Consider the following 18,446-nt stretch of genomic DNA (forward strand, 5'->3'; position numbering starts at 1 on the left):
CAGACCCACATAGCAAGGTGACGTATTGGCTCACATGGAGCCTTTTTCAAGCTCAGGTACCCATGGTTACGACCGCTAGTTGACTGTCAGTATATGAGTAGTGGTATCCATGGATACCTAAGCTACTCCAATGCCCTGCACATGGGGTAAGCAACAGAGAATCAGAAGAACTATACCATACTAAATTTCTAAGTATTTGCTAATATTGTTATTATTACACCTGCTACATATTGAGATAGGATCTTGGTAGTGAGAACACCCTTTAAATGAAAGGCATTATTTGAAAATAACTATTTAAATGAGGCTTGTGTGTTAAATGTATTTTTTAAATTGTAGTTTTTTCATATCATATTTATTTAAAAAAGCAAAACTAGCAATCTTGCAGTTTTACACTGGCCATATTGGGGCTTTTTAGACTCGCACTGCCTGTCATTTCAGAAGGGTAACTAGCAGTCTCCCTATCATTAGAGGCAAACTTACAGTGACAGGTAATATCTCTATACACAGCTGATAACACAGGATCCATGAATCACAATTGGAAAGGTCACAGCTCCCCTTCCCTTCACAGTGACCTTGCTCATTAAATTCATTACAAAAGATAGGGTCAGGAGCTTACCATTGTGGCTATGTACATGTGTTGTTTCCTGAGACATGAAGTTAGAGTCTAAAAAAACCCCAGTGGCAAATGTAAAAAATGCTAAATTTCTGTTTTTTTAATACATATTGTGACACGTTACAAAACACACAAAGTTGGAAAATCAATTACCATTGATGATTGGTGGCATGGAAAGCAGCACCCCATTGCTGTCATAGATCACAGGGTAGACTGGCTTGTCTTCTATTATGTGCAGGAAATGTTTCAGATGGCTGTCAGTCTGAGAAGAAGATGATCCTATTAATGTGTATAATATGACTGGCGAACTATAATCAGCAATATTCAATAATAATGTGTGTATGCATTATAGTCACCGGTCTGTAAGGGCTACAACCACGTGTGTACATGGGACCGGTCACTCACCCTGTACAGATCCATCAGCTCTGGCGCTGTGTACTCTTTGCTTTGGTTCAATGGCCTAAATTTGATACTAGAGGGGGGCTTTGCAGTGTAAATGAAGGGTCCAGTGATGGTATCTAGATCATGGGTTCCAATTGCGACCAGTGTTCTTCGCCTAAAAGACAAAGGGATTATTAATAAGAAATCTTTAAGGACAGTAAATGTAGCAAGCAACACAATTCAGTATCTTCATTAAAAAGAAGAGAAAAAAAAACGGATCCAGAAGAAAACCCAAATCTATGCCAAAGTGACACTTCTGGCACTAGTTTGCCACAGAAACAAGTGGAAACAGAACATCTACTAAAATACTGTGACAGACGTTTGCCTTAAATGTCTAATAGACACTTATCTTACAACAAGTTCTAGAACTAAATGTAATTCAAGCAAACTTAGGGGGTGGGCACATCTGTATGCCATAAACGCCAGTCATTGCAACATACTAAACATACTAAAATCCCAATTATAACACTTGGTATCTGTTTGGCATAGATTTCCACAAAACATACCGAAAAAAAAATATGTAGGTACCTGCATATGTTCTGGTGAAGCTTTTCTTGCAGATCAATGAAATTTTCATATCGCTCCTGGGTGAATGTTATGTTCCGGAGCACAGCGGCCACCGCAAAGGGGCGAACTGCAGCCGTCTAATGCACAGGACAGCACAGGTATTATCACAGGAACAGAAGAAGTATTACCGCATGTGAGAATGAAAATATACATCTAAGGCACATATGTCAAACTCTGGCCCACAGGGCGAGTATATTTGGACCATGTGGGGAAGGGAGCACTATGTGGGGCGGCCATTATACTGTACGGCGCACTATGTGGGGGGCCATTATACTGTACGGCGCACTATGTGGGGGGCCATTATACTGTACGGAGCACTATGTGGGGGCCCATTATACTGTACGGAGCACTATGTGGGGTGGCCATTATACTGTACGGAGCACTATGTAGGGGGGCCATTATACTGTACGGAGCACTATGTGGGGGGCCATTTTACTGTACGAAGCACTATGTGGGGGTGGGGGCAATACACTGTACGGAGCACTCTGTGGGGCCAATACACTGTACGGAGCACTTTGCGGGGCCAATACACTGTACGGTTGGCAATGCAGGGTCTCATACTGTATGAAGAACTATGTGGGGGCCATTATACTGTAAGGAACACTTGTTAAGGCCTTTATAATGTATGGAGGGCTATGTGGACATTACAATTGGAGAATCATCCTGTGAAAGGGTCACCATTCTTTGTGGGGGGGGTACAAGAGGGTCATCATACCCTGTGTGCTGAGGGTACTGTGGAGAAATTTACTGTGGGGGTATCATACTGCATTTGGGGCCACTTTTGTTTGCATCCAACTTTATTATCTGTGTTATTCAAGGTTTTTATCCTTTGTTATTACATATTAAAATTAGGCACTATGTAACATATTATGTTATTGCAATATTTTATCCTAAGATCTCAGAATTATAATATACATTGTTTGTGAGACAACCCCTTTAAGTTTATTTATTTTAGTTTTATTTTAATTTACTCATTTATATAGCGCCATTAATTCCTCAGCGCTTTACAGACATTATCATCGCTGTCCCCAATTGTGCTCACAATCTAAATTCCCTATCAGTATATCATCGCTGTCCCCAATTGTGCTCACAATCTAAATTCCCTATCAGTATGTCTTTGGAATGTGGGAGGAAACCCACGCAAACATGGGGAGAACATACAAACTCCTTGCAGATGTCCCTTGGTGGGATTTGAACCCAGGACTCCAGCGCTGCAAGGCTACAGTTCTAAACACTGAGCCACCGTGCTGCCCATAATAGCAAATTTGTATTCTGGCATCCAACACTTTCTGGCCATAAACACAATGGAGCATAATTTAAATTAATAAATACAGTGAATATAATGACAGCTTAAAGGGAAGCTGTCAGCAGGATTGTGCACAGTCACGTTGGCACCGTTAAACTGAGTAATATGACTCCTGGGGTGATGAAATCCGTCTTGTGGTTGTTGTTTAATCTTTTCAGTTAATGATATTCTCGTGCCCCGGAGCGTCCTGTGGGCGGGGCTTTTTGTGGCGCTCTGCTTAGATAGTCATCTGTACGTGCGTATGACAGGTCACTGATCCTTTATGGAACTGCACACATCATTTTTTAACGTAGATATCAATAAAAAAAATCTTGTTTTTATATCTGTCCTGAGAGTGCCAATTCCTTTCCCATGAATTTTCCTGTCTATACAGCAGTAAAGTGGCTTCCACATAATACATGAGTGGAGAACAGATAACACATGCGCTGAGTCCAGCAAACCTTTTTACTAGTTGCAATTAAAAAATTGATACCAAATGTTTTTAGAATTTAAAGCAGAGAATAAATTATTCCACATATAAAATCTACTGCTAAAGTTATCATATATATCATGTATATTAATATATATTTATACACATATATAAACATGGTTTCTAATCTATAATGTACAACCAGTATTATAACTCCACTATACATATATAAATATATTATATATACTTTGTTATGGAAACACACACACACAATGCTATGCTCATGATTAGGGGGTCACTCTCAATTGTGATGTCATAATGGCATCATGGAATGTGCTGAGGGTATGTAATGTCTGAGCACTGTGACATCAGCGCCATTTGTAGAGTTGATGCTTTTGCTGACACTTCACGTTGGTTGCGGAAGAGCGAACTAGTTTGTGTTACACATCTGGTGATTACTTCCATTGCTACTTTTTGATCAGAGCACAATAACACCGGTGCCACCGGAGAGCTTAGGCCTCCAATATTCTATCAGCCAGCTTCAGGTAATTCAGTCATGAGCGACCGAGAGCTGCGTCAGCTGATTGCCGACAATGAGGCATGGCTGCGCCGACCAGAAAATCAAGGTAAGTGATATTTGGGGGGAGACAGACAATATTCCCACCCTATAGGAGTTTCTTGGGAGGAAATATACCTGGGGTATGATGGACCAAATATCATGACAGACAGTTTAGGTTTACCAAGTCCAAAATGAAGGCAATTCTTTTTAGGATTTCCTTCTCCCTAAACACCACAGCAACAGATGAACCCATCACTATAGCCCAAAAGTGTTAGCTAAAATTGGGAATAATTCTGATAAACTCTCATTTATTTATAGGTCAGGCCATAATTGTCCACAGGTTGAGGTCTCATCAAAGAGTTCAGGGAAGACCTTCTACCAGTTATGGACGTCAGAGAGACAGCAATGCTGTCACTGAGAGGACAGGGAGTCGGGCCCAAGATCCTCCAAGGCGTAGGGGAGAAGAGAGAAGAGAAAGAAGCCGCTCTCCCCTAAGACCAGCCCCTGCGGAGCCCTCCAGAACATCAGGAGAGAGCAGCAGGGATGGCGACCATCAAGCAAGTGGATCTGAAGCCAGCCCTGAATTTGAATTCAGGCGGCCAAATCCCATCCCACCCAGCAGCAGACCCAGGGAGGTTCCAGCTACAAGCAGATATTCTGTAGTCCGTAGCCGTGTAGAACGTCTATTTAACATCCTGCATGAGCTGCAGGGATTGGGTACAATGACACCACCACTTCCACAGGTGGAGCCACCTGCACAAAATCAACCTATGCCAGGGAGACAGCAGGCTCGGAATGGCAGGAGAGCACTGCAAATTGCAAACCTCCCAACAAGAGATATATCACCAGAGGAGGAGGCAGAGCCATGCACCATCTGTATGACCGAATATGAGATCGGAGAGCAGGTCACAGTCCTTTCATGTGACCACTGCTTCCATCAGAGTTGCATTTCTACTTGGCTCCGCTCCAGCCCCCGCTGCCCACTGTGCCGTAACCACTGCTTCCAGTGAAGCACCAAAATGGAATTTCAAAACTTCAATAAGGAAGCCATCTTCATGGTGCGGACAGTGGTAGAGATCATCTGGAATTCCTGCCCAGGTAAGGGAGCCGTGCATACATTAAAACTGCATGAATTTGAAGGCTGTAAAAAAGAATCACCTTTATCTTCCTGCTGTTCTTGTCTCTCTTTAGTTTACCATCAGCTTTGGTCAACATCTCACCAAGCATGAAGGGCTATGAACATCCCCAAAACACCAGAAGGTAAGTGATCTCTCATTCCTTCCTCCCTGTGATAGGAATATTAACCCCATCGCATCCTTGGGTTTTTCCGTTTTTGAATTTCCGTTTTTTGCTCCTCGTTCCCAGAGACATAACTTTATTATTTTTCCGTCAATATCGCCATATATGGGCTCATTTTTTACAGTACGATTTGTACATTTGAAAGACACCATTGGTTTTGTCATATAGTGTACTGGAAGACAGGAAAAAATTAATCAAAGTGTGGTGAAATTACAAAAAAAAGTGCAATTCTACAACTGTTTTTTGGCCTGCCATTATGATTGTTCAGGTAATGATGAGTTCATAGATACCATCCATATATAGGTTATTTTTTATTTAAGTGGTGAAAAAAAAAAAAAAAAAAAAAAAAAAAAAAAAAAATCGAAAAAGTTTCTTAACAAAAAAAAAAGTCGCCATTTTCTGAGACCCATAGCGTCTCCATTTTCCGTGATCTGGGGCTGGAGAGGGCTTATTTTTTGCGCGTCGAGATGATGTTTTTATTGATAACATTTTGGTGCAGATACAATGTTTTGATCGCCCGTAAAAGCATTTTAATACAATGTCGCTGGCAAGCAAAAAAAAATGTAATTCTGATGTTTCGATTTTTTTTATTGTTACGCCGTTCACCGATTGGAAAAATTCTTTTTATATATTGATTGGTTATTCTGAACACGGTGATATCAAAAAGGTGTTTTTTTTTTATTATTGTATTATCTTGAATGAGGCAAATGGGGGGGTGATTTGAACTTATATTTTTTATTCGTTTACATTTTTAAAAACTGTTTTTTTGCAGCTAAAATGATTACTTGCAATGAGCATCGACTGCTGGCCGGCGCTCATATTTATCTGTCAATGATAACCATAGGGGTCTCCTGCAGACCCCCGATTGTCATACTAACCTATCAGCGATCCACGGCCATGTGACATGTCACCAATGGGTGGGATTAGTGACACTTCTGATGTGATGTAATAACTTGGTGTCTTCTCTTTACAGAAATCTGCAGAAGTTACAGATCATTTCCATAATGATCCACAGATTCCTCATCTCTTCATAGAGTCGCTGACTCCATCATGTGCAGTGATGCTGATAACAGCTGCAGCCCCAGACTAGGATATCATCATATATTACCTTTATTACAAAATATTCCTAAAATAAATAATATTTACCATCTCTATGTCTGGTTGTGACCTTACTACATAGAATGATGCTACGTAACATTAGGAGCAGATAATGATAAGTGAGGGAGGAATGTAGTAACAAGGGGTATCGACAGAGATGATACCCGGCCTCTAGTGCCTGGTGGTGATCACAGAGCCTCCGCCATGTAACATCACTCCAGTTATATTAATGCTACATGGTCCTGCTATAGACTCTGTATGGAGGCACAGGAGCTGTAAGTTACATTACTGAAAGGAGGAGACGGGAGATCATGGCACAATAAAGAGAACCTGTCACCAGAAACAACACTATTAACCTGCAGATATGGGGTTAATCTGCAGGCGAATAGCGTTATTAACCTGCCCGAAGCCCGCACTCAGCCGAACACTGTGGCGAGAAAATGAACTTTATTTCCCCCCAGCAATGTTCCGGTTTTATTCTCGCGTATGGCGCCAGCGCGGGTTCAGTCAACGGTGTTCAGTACGGCAGTAACCGCGCTCCTGGCCCTGAGTGACACCGGCTCTACATTGGGGCCATCTGTCAGTCAGTGTCCGGAGATTTCTTTTTTTACACAATAGTTGTGTTTTTAATGATGAAGCAGCTGTTTTTACTGCATTTCTTTTTGTTTTGTTTTTTTTTTTTACACATTTTATTTAACTATTGTACTTACTAGTCCCACTTTGGGACAGACCTAGTTCTCACTCTGATCGTTGGTGTCATGCTCTGCTGATGACTGGATCTAACAGGCCACCGTACCATGAAACCAGATGACCTCAGGTTGTGATAGCAACTGTCTTGCCTCTGCGATCACGGGGCGGCAATTACTTGGTTTTTTTTTTAGATGCCCCATGGAGAACCATTTTGTGTGAGACCACATATTGCTTCACGCGACAGCATTTACTGATCTTCAGTAGTCATGGCAACCATAAAGTCTGACTACAATACTGCGCATTGTGACCAATGATTGACACACGTTTAGTCCATGTCCTCCTATTATTGGATACATCAGTCCTCTGCACCTGTGTCCCATCTAGGACAAGCCCTGCGGTCACTATGCAAGGAGTCCATTGCTTGATCCTCACTGCTCCCATGTCATCCTTTTGTGTCCCCAGCGGTGACTCCTGATTGGTTATCAGCTGAGACTGCAATCACAACTCTGACTGGTGCACATGATTCTGGGGTTAGTGCTGGGGTCCAATATTTAAAGGGGACCTGTCATGAAAATGCAGATCTGCAGGCACCATGTTAGAGAACTGACACGGGCTTTGCATTGGGACCGGCTGGCAGTCAGGGCCGGGGGACGGCGACAGCCACTGCTCTATATAATCAGAGCGGTGACTGAACATGCGCCAGCACCGCCCTCATACCTGAAGCCAGAATGCTGCCAGGGAGAATAAAGTTCATTTTCTCCCCACAGCGTTTCGGTAAGTGCAGGCGCCGGGCAGGTTAGTAATGCTATTAACGTGTGGATTAAACCCCATATCTGTAGGTTAATAGCGTTTTTTGGTGACAGGTTCCCTATAAGATTGTGAGCCCCTAATGGGGACAGCTAGAGTGCCTTGCGAAAGCATTCGGCCCCCTGGAACATCTCCACCCCCTCCCACACATCATGCCTCAAACACAAAGACACCAAATGTAAACTTCTGGTGAAGAATCAACAACAAGAGGGACACAACTGTGAAGTCGAACGAAATTCATTGGCCACCCCAAATTTCTGGGAAATTGAAAAACCGAAAAGTGGGGCGTGCAACACTATTCGGCCCCTTTACTTTCAGTGCAGCAAACTCACTCCAGAAGTTCATTGTGGATCCCTGAATGATCCAATGTTGTCCTAAATGATTAATGATGAAAAATATAATCCACCTGTGTGTAATCAAGTCTCAGTATGAATGCACCTGCTCTGTGATAGACTCAGGGTTCTGTTTGATGCACAGAGAGCATCATGAAGACCAAGGAACACAACAGGCAGATCAGTGATACTGTTGGGGAGAAGTTTAAAGCCGGATTTGGTTACAAAATGATTTCCAAAACTTTAAACTTCCCAAGGAGCACTGTGCAAGCGATGATATTGAAATGGAAGGAGTATCATACCACTACAAATCTACCAAGACCCGGCCGTCCCTCTAAACTTTCATCTTAAACAAGGAGAAGACTGATCAGAGATGCAGCCAAGAGGCCCGTGATCACTCTGGATGAACTGCAGAGATCTACAGCTGAGGTGGGACAGTCTGTCCATAGGACAACAATCAGTCGTACACTGCACAAATCTGGCCTTTATGGAAGAGTGGCAAGAAGAAAGCCATTTCTCAAGGATATCCATAAAAAGTGTTGTCTAAAGTTTGCAACAAACCATCTGGAATACACACCAAACATGTGAAAGAAGGTGCTCTGGTCAGATGAAACCAAAATCGAACTTTTGATATCGATATGTTTGGCATAAAGGCAACACAGCTCATCACCCTGAACACACCATCCCCACTGTCAAACATGGTGGTGGCAGCATCATGATTTGGGCCTGCTTTTCTTCAGCAGGGACAGGGAAGATGGTTAAAATTGTATGGAAGATGGATGGAGTTTGCGGAATATTTTAGCACAATACCAGTAAGCACAATAAATAATAATCAGACAAGGCAGACATACTGTATATTGATGAAAAACATCAAACACTACTGTATTGTCGGGAATACCATTCTCACATTCAAGGTAGGAATGAACAATTTAACCCCTTATTACCCAATGACGTCCAGTGTCCGTCATTTGGTGCCTCCACCTGTTTGGTGCGGGCTTCCGGGGATTAGCCAGCACATTTTCCTGCACGACAGCTGATCTGACCCATCTGTGCCATCGTAGTGTGGCTAGAATAAAAAAAAAAATAAAAAAAATTGGAGGTGTTGCATGATGTATCAGGTCTCCCAGCTAAGAAGCTGAAAAAAAAAAAAATAAAAAAAGAGAGGGGGCAGCACCTCCAAAAAAATCACACAATGATCTAATGCCACTAGGCAAAATATATGTAACTGAACATGAGGTTCTTAGTTTAACATTCCGCCAGACCGCGCCGCTCCACCAGCACAAAACCACAGCAACAACGGCGGCAAAACAGCACCAACACCAAATGAAAGGAGTGTCCGCCACCACGGAGTGGAGACGTGCGCCCACCACCGCCCCAGCGGCAATGCAGCGGCAGGGCTGACGACCTGGTGTCTCACAGCACCCATGCTGCAAGACGGAAATCGCCATGACTCCAGACTGCGCCGCCCCACTAGCACAGAACCACAGCAACTACGGCCGCCACACAGCACCACACCAAATGTAAGGAGCAAAGAAACTCACCTCCATCAAGCTCTTCAGTGAGAGCAGAAACGGGCTAGACCCATTGCTTTGCAGTCTCCTAATTAAAATCAGTGTGCCAAATGGGAGGAGTGCACATCCAAAGAAAAAAAAAAAAAAAGGGACAGATCATGCAATATGCTCACAACTAAGAAGGATTACACTGCTCCTTTAACCACAAGATCCTCATAAAACACGGGTACTACATACCTGGCAATGTGTTTTTTCATGAGACATGTTTGCTTCCATATGAAAAAGTTGTTATATTTGATGATAAGCCATTAAGTGCATTTAACAGCCGTGGGTGGAGCGCTGCTCCAACCGCGTCTTAACCTGATAAATCCTGCTCTCAATTATTGACAGCGGGATTTAACACACATCAGCAGGAAGTACATCCCAATTTGTACCCATCTGCACCCCTGTCACGTTATCGTGGGGTGTCGATGGGCTGTCATGACAGCTGAGAGTCTGCAAAAGACCTCCATGCCTGTCACTGTGAATATTCTCTGATTGACGGCTTGAGGTCGGTGTTCATAGGAGATTGTGCATTTTGCTATACATAGCAGTGCTGAAGCAATGTTATGTGTAGCACAGGCGACGGGACGAATGCAGCTAAAAGTCTCCTAAGGGAACTATGGAAGCCAGTAAAAATTATGCAAATTTAAAAACAAAAATCTGAAAAAAAAAAAAAAAAAAAAAAAAGGTTAAAAATCACCCCCCTTTTGCCCCATTGAAATAAAAAAAAAAAAAAATAATACACATATTTAGTATTGCTGCATCCAGAAATGTCCGGTCTATCAAAATATAAAAACAATTAACCTGATCAGTAAACATGAGAAAAAAAAAAAGGCAGAATTACATATCTTTTTGGCCGCCACAACACTGCAATAAAATGCAACAACAGGTGATCAAAACATCATATCTACTCCAAAGTGGTATTAGTAGAAAGACGTCAGCTGAAGCCGCAAAAAAATAAGTCCCCCCCCCCCCCCCCAGCCCCAGATCCCTCTATGCTACGGGTCTTGGAAAATGACGACATAACCCAATTTTTTTTTCTTACAAAATTCTGAATTTTTTTCACCACTTAAATACAAAAAAAAAACAATACATGTTTGTTATCTTCATACACAAACTGCTCTGGGGAATCATATTGCACTGCCATGTCAGTTTTGGAATTGCACCTTTTATTGCAATTTAACCACACTTGGAATTTTTTCCCTATTTTGCGGTACACTTGGTGGTAAAACGAATGGTGTCATTCAAAAGTACAACTCATCCCCGCAAAAAAAAAAAAAAAAAAAAAAAAGAAGCCCTAATGTGGCTATGGGGACAGAAAAATAAGAATGTTATGGTTCTTGGAAGAAGGGGGGGGGGGAATGAAAACTGAAAGGTTATGAAGGGGTTAAACAAGACTCAGCATTGCCAAAAGACAGGGAATCTTGGGATGGTGGCCGACCATGCACAGTCCAACTAACTGGCTCTACAATGTGCACCTCCGAGATGGAAGCCGGCCTCTGAATAAAGGAGCGTAGAGGAGCTGTGCATGATCCACCATTGCTCTGATGGCAGTGGGCGGATTTCCTGGCAAAGAGCTGGAAACAAGAAAAGAATCAATGTGACAGATTGCACTTAAAATGGAAAGAACCTCCCCCGATTCACATGTAATGAATGGGTCCTGGGGTAGTTCTTGGGTGCTTAAAAACCACAAAGAAAAATAAAGAAAAGGATCAAAAAGAAAACACAAAAAAAACAAGATAGCAGCAGAAAAGACCCCTTAAAAATTAACTTTTAATTAAATAATTAAAATCTTGGACAATCCCAGCTCAAAGGGTACAAAACAATCAATCACCAAAAGGTCACCAGGCAGAAAATTTTTTCCAAAATACTCAGGGCAACTACACTCGTCCTAATGGGCCCTATCAAGTCCCTTCCTGGCTGTGGAGGTTGGCACCCTAGTTGTTGACGATGTTGCGCCCCCGCTCAACGTCGGTGACCCTATAATACCCGGGTATTTGTGTGTGTTTGTGTGTTTTTTCTGTGTATCCTCGTCGTGGACTAGGGATTTGTAGGGTATTATAGGGTCACCGACGTTGAGCGGGGGCACCACATCACCAACAACTAGGGTGCCAACCTCCGCGGCCAGGAAGGGACTTGATAGGGCCCATTAGGACGACTGTAGTTGCCCTGAGTATTTTGGAAAAAATTTTCTGCCTGGTGACCTTTTGGTGATTGTTTTGTACCCTTTGAGCTGGGATTGTCCAAGATTTTAATTATTTAATTAAAAGTTAATTTTAAGGGGTCTTTTCTGATGCTATCTTGGTTGTTTGGTAGTTCTTGGGTGCTGCCTCCTAAACATTTTCCATCAGCTGCAAGAGCTGAAGTTTAGGACTAATTAAAAAAAAAAAAAAAAAAAATGGCAGCCACAGACGGATCCTCTATATCTAGACCTGTTCTGCCTCTTCCAGCTTCATCTAACATGCAGCGCTACATAGATAGATCATAACACAGAAGTATAAGTGAAGGGAGCTTTACCTCCTCGGTGATGAACAGTCTTTGGAGCTGACTGTCAGGGGGTGTAATCCTCTTATATCTTGGGGCATCAATCCTATAAAGAAATATTAATACATAAGTATTAAAGGGAATCTAACAGCAGGCGTTTTCTCTCTCATCTGAGAGCAGCATAATGTAGGAAGAGAGACCCCGATTCCAGCGATGCATCACTTAGATTACTGGGAGCAGCGGTTCTGAAAGTTTTCAGATGTAGCAGAGCTCAGAAAGCTGCCCCCGCCCACACCACAGCTCTGTGTGTACATTGCCTATAGACAGTAAGCTGCTTATCACAGCAGGGGGTGTGGTCGGACCAGCATGCACCGGCTGCCGTAGTCCAAGAAGTGATTATGTCCTGATGATAAAACCTCCATTGTAAGTAAACAACAGTCTAATAAGTAACACATTGTTGAGTTCAGTGTTTTAACTCTTACCTCTTGGTGTCTTCAGATTACACAGCAAAAATCTGATTTCCTTTAACTGTGGTGCTGTCTAGACACACTTTAATTAAAGCCTGTTCACAAAACAAAATGTATAGAGAGGGACCTGCTGCCAGAAACGTTAAAGATGTTGGCCACTACTTCAGTACGCAATTTACAATATAAACACCATAGACTCATCTCTTGTACCAGCACCGGTCTGGTGACACTGTGAGCACTGCAGCTAATCAATGACCACTATTGGGCAGATGTGCTCTCACATTCTTCAGATGATCCTCAGATCGGGCGGTGAGCATAAGGGGTTTTCATTTTCAGTTCGGCAATGCCGTATTTAAAATGAGCTAGTCTGAATACTGGGCAACACCGTCAACAATGCAGAGTGACCGGGATTACAAAATAGAGTCTGTTTTTTCTGCATGAACAGTGCCATTCTGGTGCACAGGCCACAACTCTGGAAGTGGCTGGGCTGCAATTTAACAAACAGCCCCCTGACAAGAATGGTGCTGTACATGGAGCAAAATTACGGTAGGCTTCATTTTAACTCTGACCCTTGTCATTCCATCCATTAGATGCCACAGTGGATAGTGCAGGAGGAGCTCCCTCTGTCTCCCTATTGTCAGATCAGCTTAGGGTCCCGTTTCACATAGCGACGCACCAGCGATCCCGACAACGATACGACCTGGTAAGGATCGCTGGTGCGTCACTACATGGTCGCTAGTAAGCTGTCAAACAGACAGATCTACTCAACGACGCAGCAACGATACGGTGATCCATATAACGACTTCGGCGGTCGTTGGTGTCTTGTCACACAGCAGCTATTCTGACGACTCCCGCCTGCGTCCCTGAGCTCTGCATCGCCAACGAGGTCGCTCATCGGCGTCAAACACAGAGATACGCGCTGGCCAGCGGGACACCGACGATGAAAAAATGGCCCAGGACATTCGAGCACGATCAGTGATATCCAGTGGGGGGGGGGCCGGTTGCCGCTATGTGTCACATGTAGTGAGATCGCTGGCGAGATCACTGTTGCATCACAAAATCGGTGACGCTTCAGCGATCTCACTATGTGAGACGGGGCCTTTACTCTGAGATGTGTGTGACCCTATGGACGCCGGGCATTTTACTCTGACTGGCAAAAAAACACTACAGTACAAAAGTACCAAATGATTAAAAAAAACGCACATCCCAAACACCAGGAGGAAGATCCGGCATTTATTCCGCACTGTACCTTTCTTTAAATACTTGCAGCCCACGAACCAGTCCCTCCAGGCACAAAAGATCATAGCGGTTGGCAGGGACGTCGATCTTGAAGAGAATAACCTCTGATGCTCCATCCAACTTTCCATCACCTTTTTCTTTGCTGAGGATTTCTCTCTCGGAGGTCTGAAAGGGTAAAAAAAATATATACTATTTGCAAAGAAATACATATAATTGACTTGGATTTACACCTCCTCTACATCAATCACACTCACAGGAAAAAAAAAAAAAAAAAAAAAAAAAAGATTGTGGATTCACATTACTAAGAAGCAAAACTAGGGGAAAAATATGAATGAATGACCCCGTTACTTACGTTATGTTAGTTCTGCCCCCAGATCTCAGCTTCTTGCCCCTTGTGAGTAGGACACAAAAGCAGGGGGGAGACTGGACTTCACTATAGTCAAATTATTTTACAGGCTTTTTGGGTGGTTTGCTTTATGGTACAGCCAAAAATAATAATGTATTTTTTTTTATTTATTTTTTCAACTGATGCACAGAATAAGTGCAATTATTGTTCATGATAATGAATGAGGGTCTAAGTAAGTTTTCAGTGGCCATTTGAAAAATGAAAGCGGTATTCCCAGAATTAGATAAGGGATATCTGACTGATTTATTGGGTTCACATGCTGGGAGCCCCAGAGATCCCAAGAACAGGGCTCTAGATCCATAGAATAGGATGAGCTTTATCTTGAATGGAGGAGGTCCTCATGCTTAACCTCATTGTTTACGGGACTATTGGAAAGAGCCGCACACTGTAGTTTCTTTCTCTGACGTCCCATCAAGTATGAACACCCCTGCTCCATTTTGAGAATCGCTTGGGGTCCCAGTAGTCAGACTGCCAGCTATTAGTAAATTATACCCTAATCTACCGACAAGGGATCATTTTTTATTCTGGAAATACTCCAGTGAACAGCGACATGTGAGAAAACCTGGAAATAAATGTCTAGCATCTAGCAGCACCATCACAAAGAAACTAAGCATTACTCAGTGCCCATTCAAATCAGTGGGTGACTGTACAACACAAGACGAGACAGGTCAGCGCTCTTTGTAGTAGCTCTCCACTCTGGCCAAGATCAGGATCCCAAATCCTCAGATATAGTATAAGATTGTGTTTATTAATAGGGGTTATCCAGGACTATTTAATTTTTTTTACTACAGGCCTAAGAACTAACAGGTAGCTGCTAAGTACCGAGAGCCAATGTCTGCCAGCTGACATCATGTAGATAGATCAGCAGCTCCTCTTCCGTTATGCTCTGTTGACGGGACGTCTCTGCCGATGTCACGCTGATTATACAGCTGGCTCTCCGCAGCCTAACTGCAGGGAGCCAGCTGTCAAACAGCATGACATTGGCAGTCACACGCCGTCAACAGAGTGGAAGAAGAAGAACAGCTTTGTGGACGTGGAGTAGCTGAATCGCCGGCAGGATCAGTGACTGACCATTCTGAGCCGGCGCCGGTAGAACAGGCAGGTACCTGTCTCTGTTCGCAACTACCTGCCTGTTATTTTTTAGGCCCCTAGTAAAACCAAGAATATAGTCCTGGATAACCCTGTGTGAGCTATGTTACGTCTTATAAATTAAAACTAGATAGCGGTACACATCTTATTGCTCATCTGTTTTCGTGTTCTTATTGTAGACTTTTTTAGTTTGGTTTACTAGTATATAACATGGGGGGCATACTGTCTAAGCTGATGTCAATGGTAGCTAGAGATAAACTTTATAGCACTGGGCTATAGAAAACAGCAGACTGGCGATTTCTCATAGATTTCCATGGGAGAGTGGTGTGAGCATGCTCTGTGATGTGTGCAGAGAGGGGAAGAGAAGATTCAACATCGCCTACTGTAAATAGTTGAATCTGCAATAGCTACAAATAGTACAACCATTGTTGAGAAAACCACATAGATTGAATCTCTACAGAACAGGAACCATCAGTCTATAATGAGGCCGGAAAACTGCAACATTCCAGGAGTGTATTCATTTTAATTTAAATAATTTGAAGGACAAAAATATTCATAAAGTCTTAAAAACAAGTGTAGCAAAAAAATACTTACAATCTCATCTAACTCCAGTCCAAATTCGAAGCAAAGCTCATCAAACTCTTCATCAGCTGGAAGGAAAAGACAGACAGGTTGATCTGCAGCCTCCGCACAGGCGTCAGGAAGGTGACAATCTGTGACATGGCCACTGGGCGACCATCACTGGCACAAATCGCTTCTTGTAGGCAACCTTAAAAAATATGTGTTGTTGTCAGGACGTCTCCGCATGCAAACAGGGAATTTGCTGCCAAGAGCACATAAACTGGGGACGGAACAGCTGGTATTCATTCTCCACAGTCGCTCTGGTCTTTAATGATCGGCTGCAGCGGTGATGTCACATCTACAGCAGACAATAAACACCATAGCACCGAAATACTGGGCTCAGCGGCTCTGAACATGTAAGTGTCACCAGCTTCTGAGCCCAGTGATTGGCTGGAGCAGTGATGTAGCTCCACCGCTGCAGTCAATCACTACAGACCTTGGCAGCGGTGGAGGCGGGTAACGGCTTTGTTTGATAATTTAGACATTTATGAGCAAATTGACAAGCCCTGTAACGATCGCTGGTGCTGTCAATCAGCGCTCGTCATGGGCAGACAGACATCAGGGCAGAGCGCCTTTACCCTGCGCTGCATCCGATTCTGGCCACAAATGACGGGTCTCTAATCAGCGCCATCAGTAACTGCAGCTCATTCTCCTCAGCGGACACCGGCCGCCACCTACTGTATGTCCGGCCCAGCGCCTGGTACAGCAGGTCTCTCTTCACACTGACAGTCGGCATGGCTCAGCTGCGGCGCCGGCATAGAAGGGAAAGACAGGACGGAAAACTTTCCTCACACCGGTCTGTCCGTGGCGCCGGAGAAACTACAACCGTCACTACTGACTTTCTACGTCCTGCTTTACTCTTCTTGAGCTATGTACGACATATGCAGACTTATGATTGTACACTAAAAAAAATACAGATGTCCATTAAATTCCCATTTTATTTGCATTCTCTCAGCAGGCATCATCGTAGTCACCCCTACACGCTTTACGCAGCATTGCATCACTTTCACGTGCGGACGTTAATTTACCCAATCAGAATAGATGACTCAGCCCCTGACCAATCACTGATAGGAGTTGGGTGGAGGCTTGGAACGCGCAGCGGGGTCCTGACAATGTGGGATGGGAAAGTGGAGAGCCGGGTGTATGTAGAGGAGGTGGCAGAGTAGCTCAGCATGGTGCCGGCTTCTCCTGCACTCCTGTCAGTGGGATGGGGTTGCTAGGTTACACTCCCAGTCGCCCCCCTTTCTACGCTCCCTGTGTAGACAGAGGGCGGGGTCATGGTAGCAGCGGTGAGTCACACTGCAGTCACGTGGCTGTACAGTGTGTATATAGCCATAGGTCCCTGTTTACACAGGGCAGGTTTTGCTTCTGTAGGTCGGTACCTTTCCTCTGCAGTATGGAGCAGAGCTGTGTGCTGAGAGATTCCATATAGAGACATAAGTAAACCCAATTCCGGGCTCTAGCCTCCTGCTACATGGAAACGCTTAGGCTATGTGCACACGTTGCAGAAAATTTCAGCTCAAAAACCTGACTCCCTTTCCAGAAACCACACTTTTTTCTGCGCGTTCTTACCGCGATTTTTATGCGTTTTTTATGCGCGTTTTCTAAACGCATGGAAATAATCAGAAACGCGGAAAACTCCACGAAATTAATGAACATGCTGCGTTTTTTACCGCGATGCGTTTTTTTTGCGGTAAAAAACGCATCAATATGCACAACGCAATAAGCACTGAAACACATCAATATGCACAAAAAGTGCAAAATGCATAGAAATTAACGGGAAGCTTATTTTTAGCGGTTTTATAGACAAAACCGCTAAAAAAAAAGCTGTGTGTGAACACAGCCTTAGTGCGTTATGGTTACCCAGCAAATGGAGTGTGAGTGGCCCCTGAGGGTAGTGTGTGCGTGTGACGCCGCGTGAATGGCCCCTGAGGGTAGTGTGTGCGCGTGACGCCGCGTGAATGGCCCCTGAGGGTAGTGTGTGCGCGTGACGCCGTGTGAATGGCCCCTGAGGGTAGTGTGTGCACGTGACGCCGCGTGAATGGCCCCTGAGGGTAGTGTGTGCGCGTGACGCCACGTGAATGGCCCCTGAGGGTAGTGTGTGCACGTGACGCTGCGTGAATGGCCCCTGAGGGTAGTGCGTGCGCGTGACGCCGTGTGAATGGCCCCTGAGGGTAGTGCGTGCGCGTGACGCCGTGTGAATGGCCCGAGGGTAGTGCGTGCGCGTGACGCCGTGTGAATGGCCCCTGAGGGTAGTGCGTGCGCGTGACGCCGTGTGAATGGCCCCTGAGGGTAGTGCGTGCGCGTGATGCCGTGTGAATGGCCCCTGAGGGTAGTGCGTGCGCGTGATGCCGTGTGAATGGCCCCTGAGGGTAGTGCGTGCGCGTGACGCCGTGTGAATGGCCCCTGAGGCTAGTGCGTGCGCGTGACGCCGTGTAAATGGCCCCTGAGGGTCGTGCGTGCGCG

The 18,446-nt window shown here is 44.2% G+C and overlaps 1 protein-coding gene across 1 annotated transcript in view; it reads right to left on the reverse strand.

Moving 5' to 3' along the window:
• The window catches only part of FARSB (phenylalanyl-tRNA synthetase subunit beta), a 121,643-nt gene extending 104,758 nt beyond the window's left edge, over positions 1-16,885 (reverse strand). Inside the window, exons 1-7 of the mRNA XM_073581125.1 lie at positions 16,659-16,885; positions 15,954-16,009; positions 13,875-14,029; positions 12,192-12,264; positions 1,583-1,698; positions 1,019-1,169; positions 767-875 (exon numbers count right to left, since the gene is read on the reverse strand). Coding sequence (XP_073437226.1) covers positions 767-875; positions 1,019-1,169; positions 1,583-1,698; positions 12,192-12,264; positions 13,875-14,029; positions 15,954-16,009; positions 16,659-16,716 — 718 coding nt within the window. The 5' untranslated portion in view covers positions 16,717-16,885. The remainder of the gene's footprint in view (positions 1-766; positions 876-1,018; positions 1,170-1,582; positions 1,699-12,191; positions 12,265-13,874; positions 14,030-15,953; positions 16,010-16,658) is intronic.
• Between the last annotated feature and the right edge of the window lie 1,561 nt (positions 16,886-18,446).

The sequence above is a fragment of the Dendrobates tinctorius genome, unplaced genomic scaffold, assembly GCF_039654945.1.
Source record: "Dendrobates tinctorius isolate UK_male_01 unplaced genomic scaffold, ASM3965494v1 ptg000069l, whole genome shotgun sequence".
Lineage (NCBI taxonomy): Eukaryota > Metazoa > Chordata > Amphibia > Anura > Dendrobatidae > Dendrobates > Dendrobates tinctorius.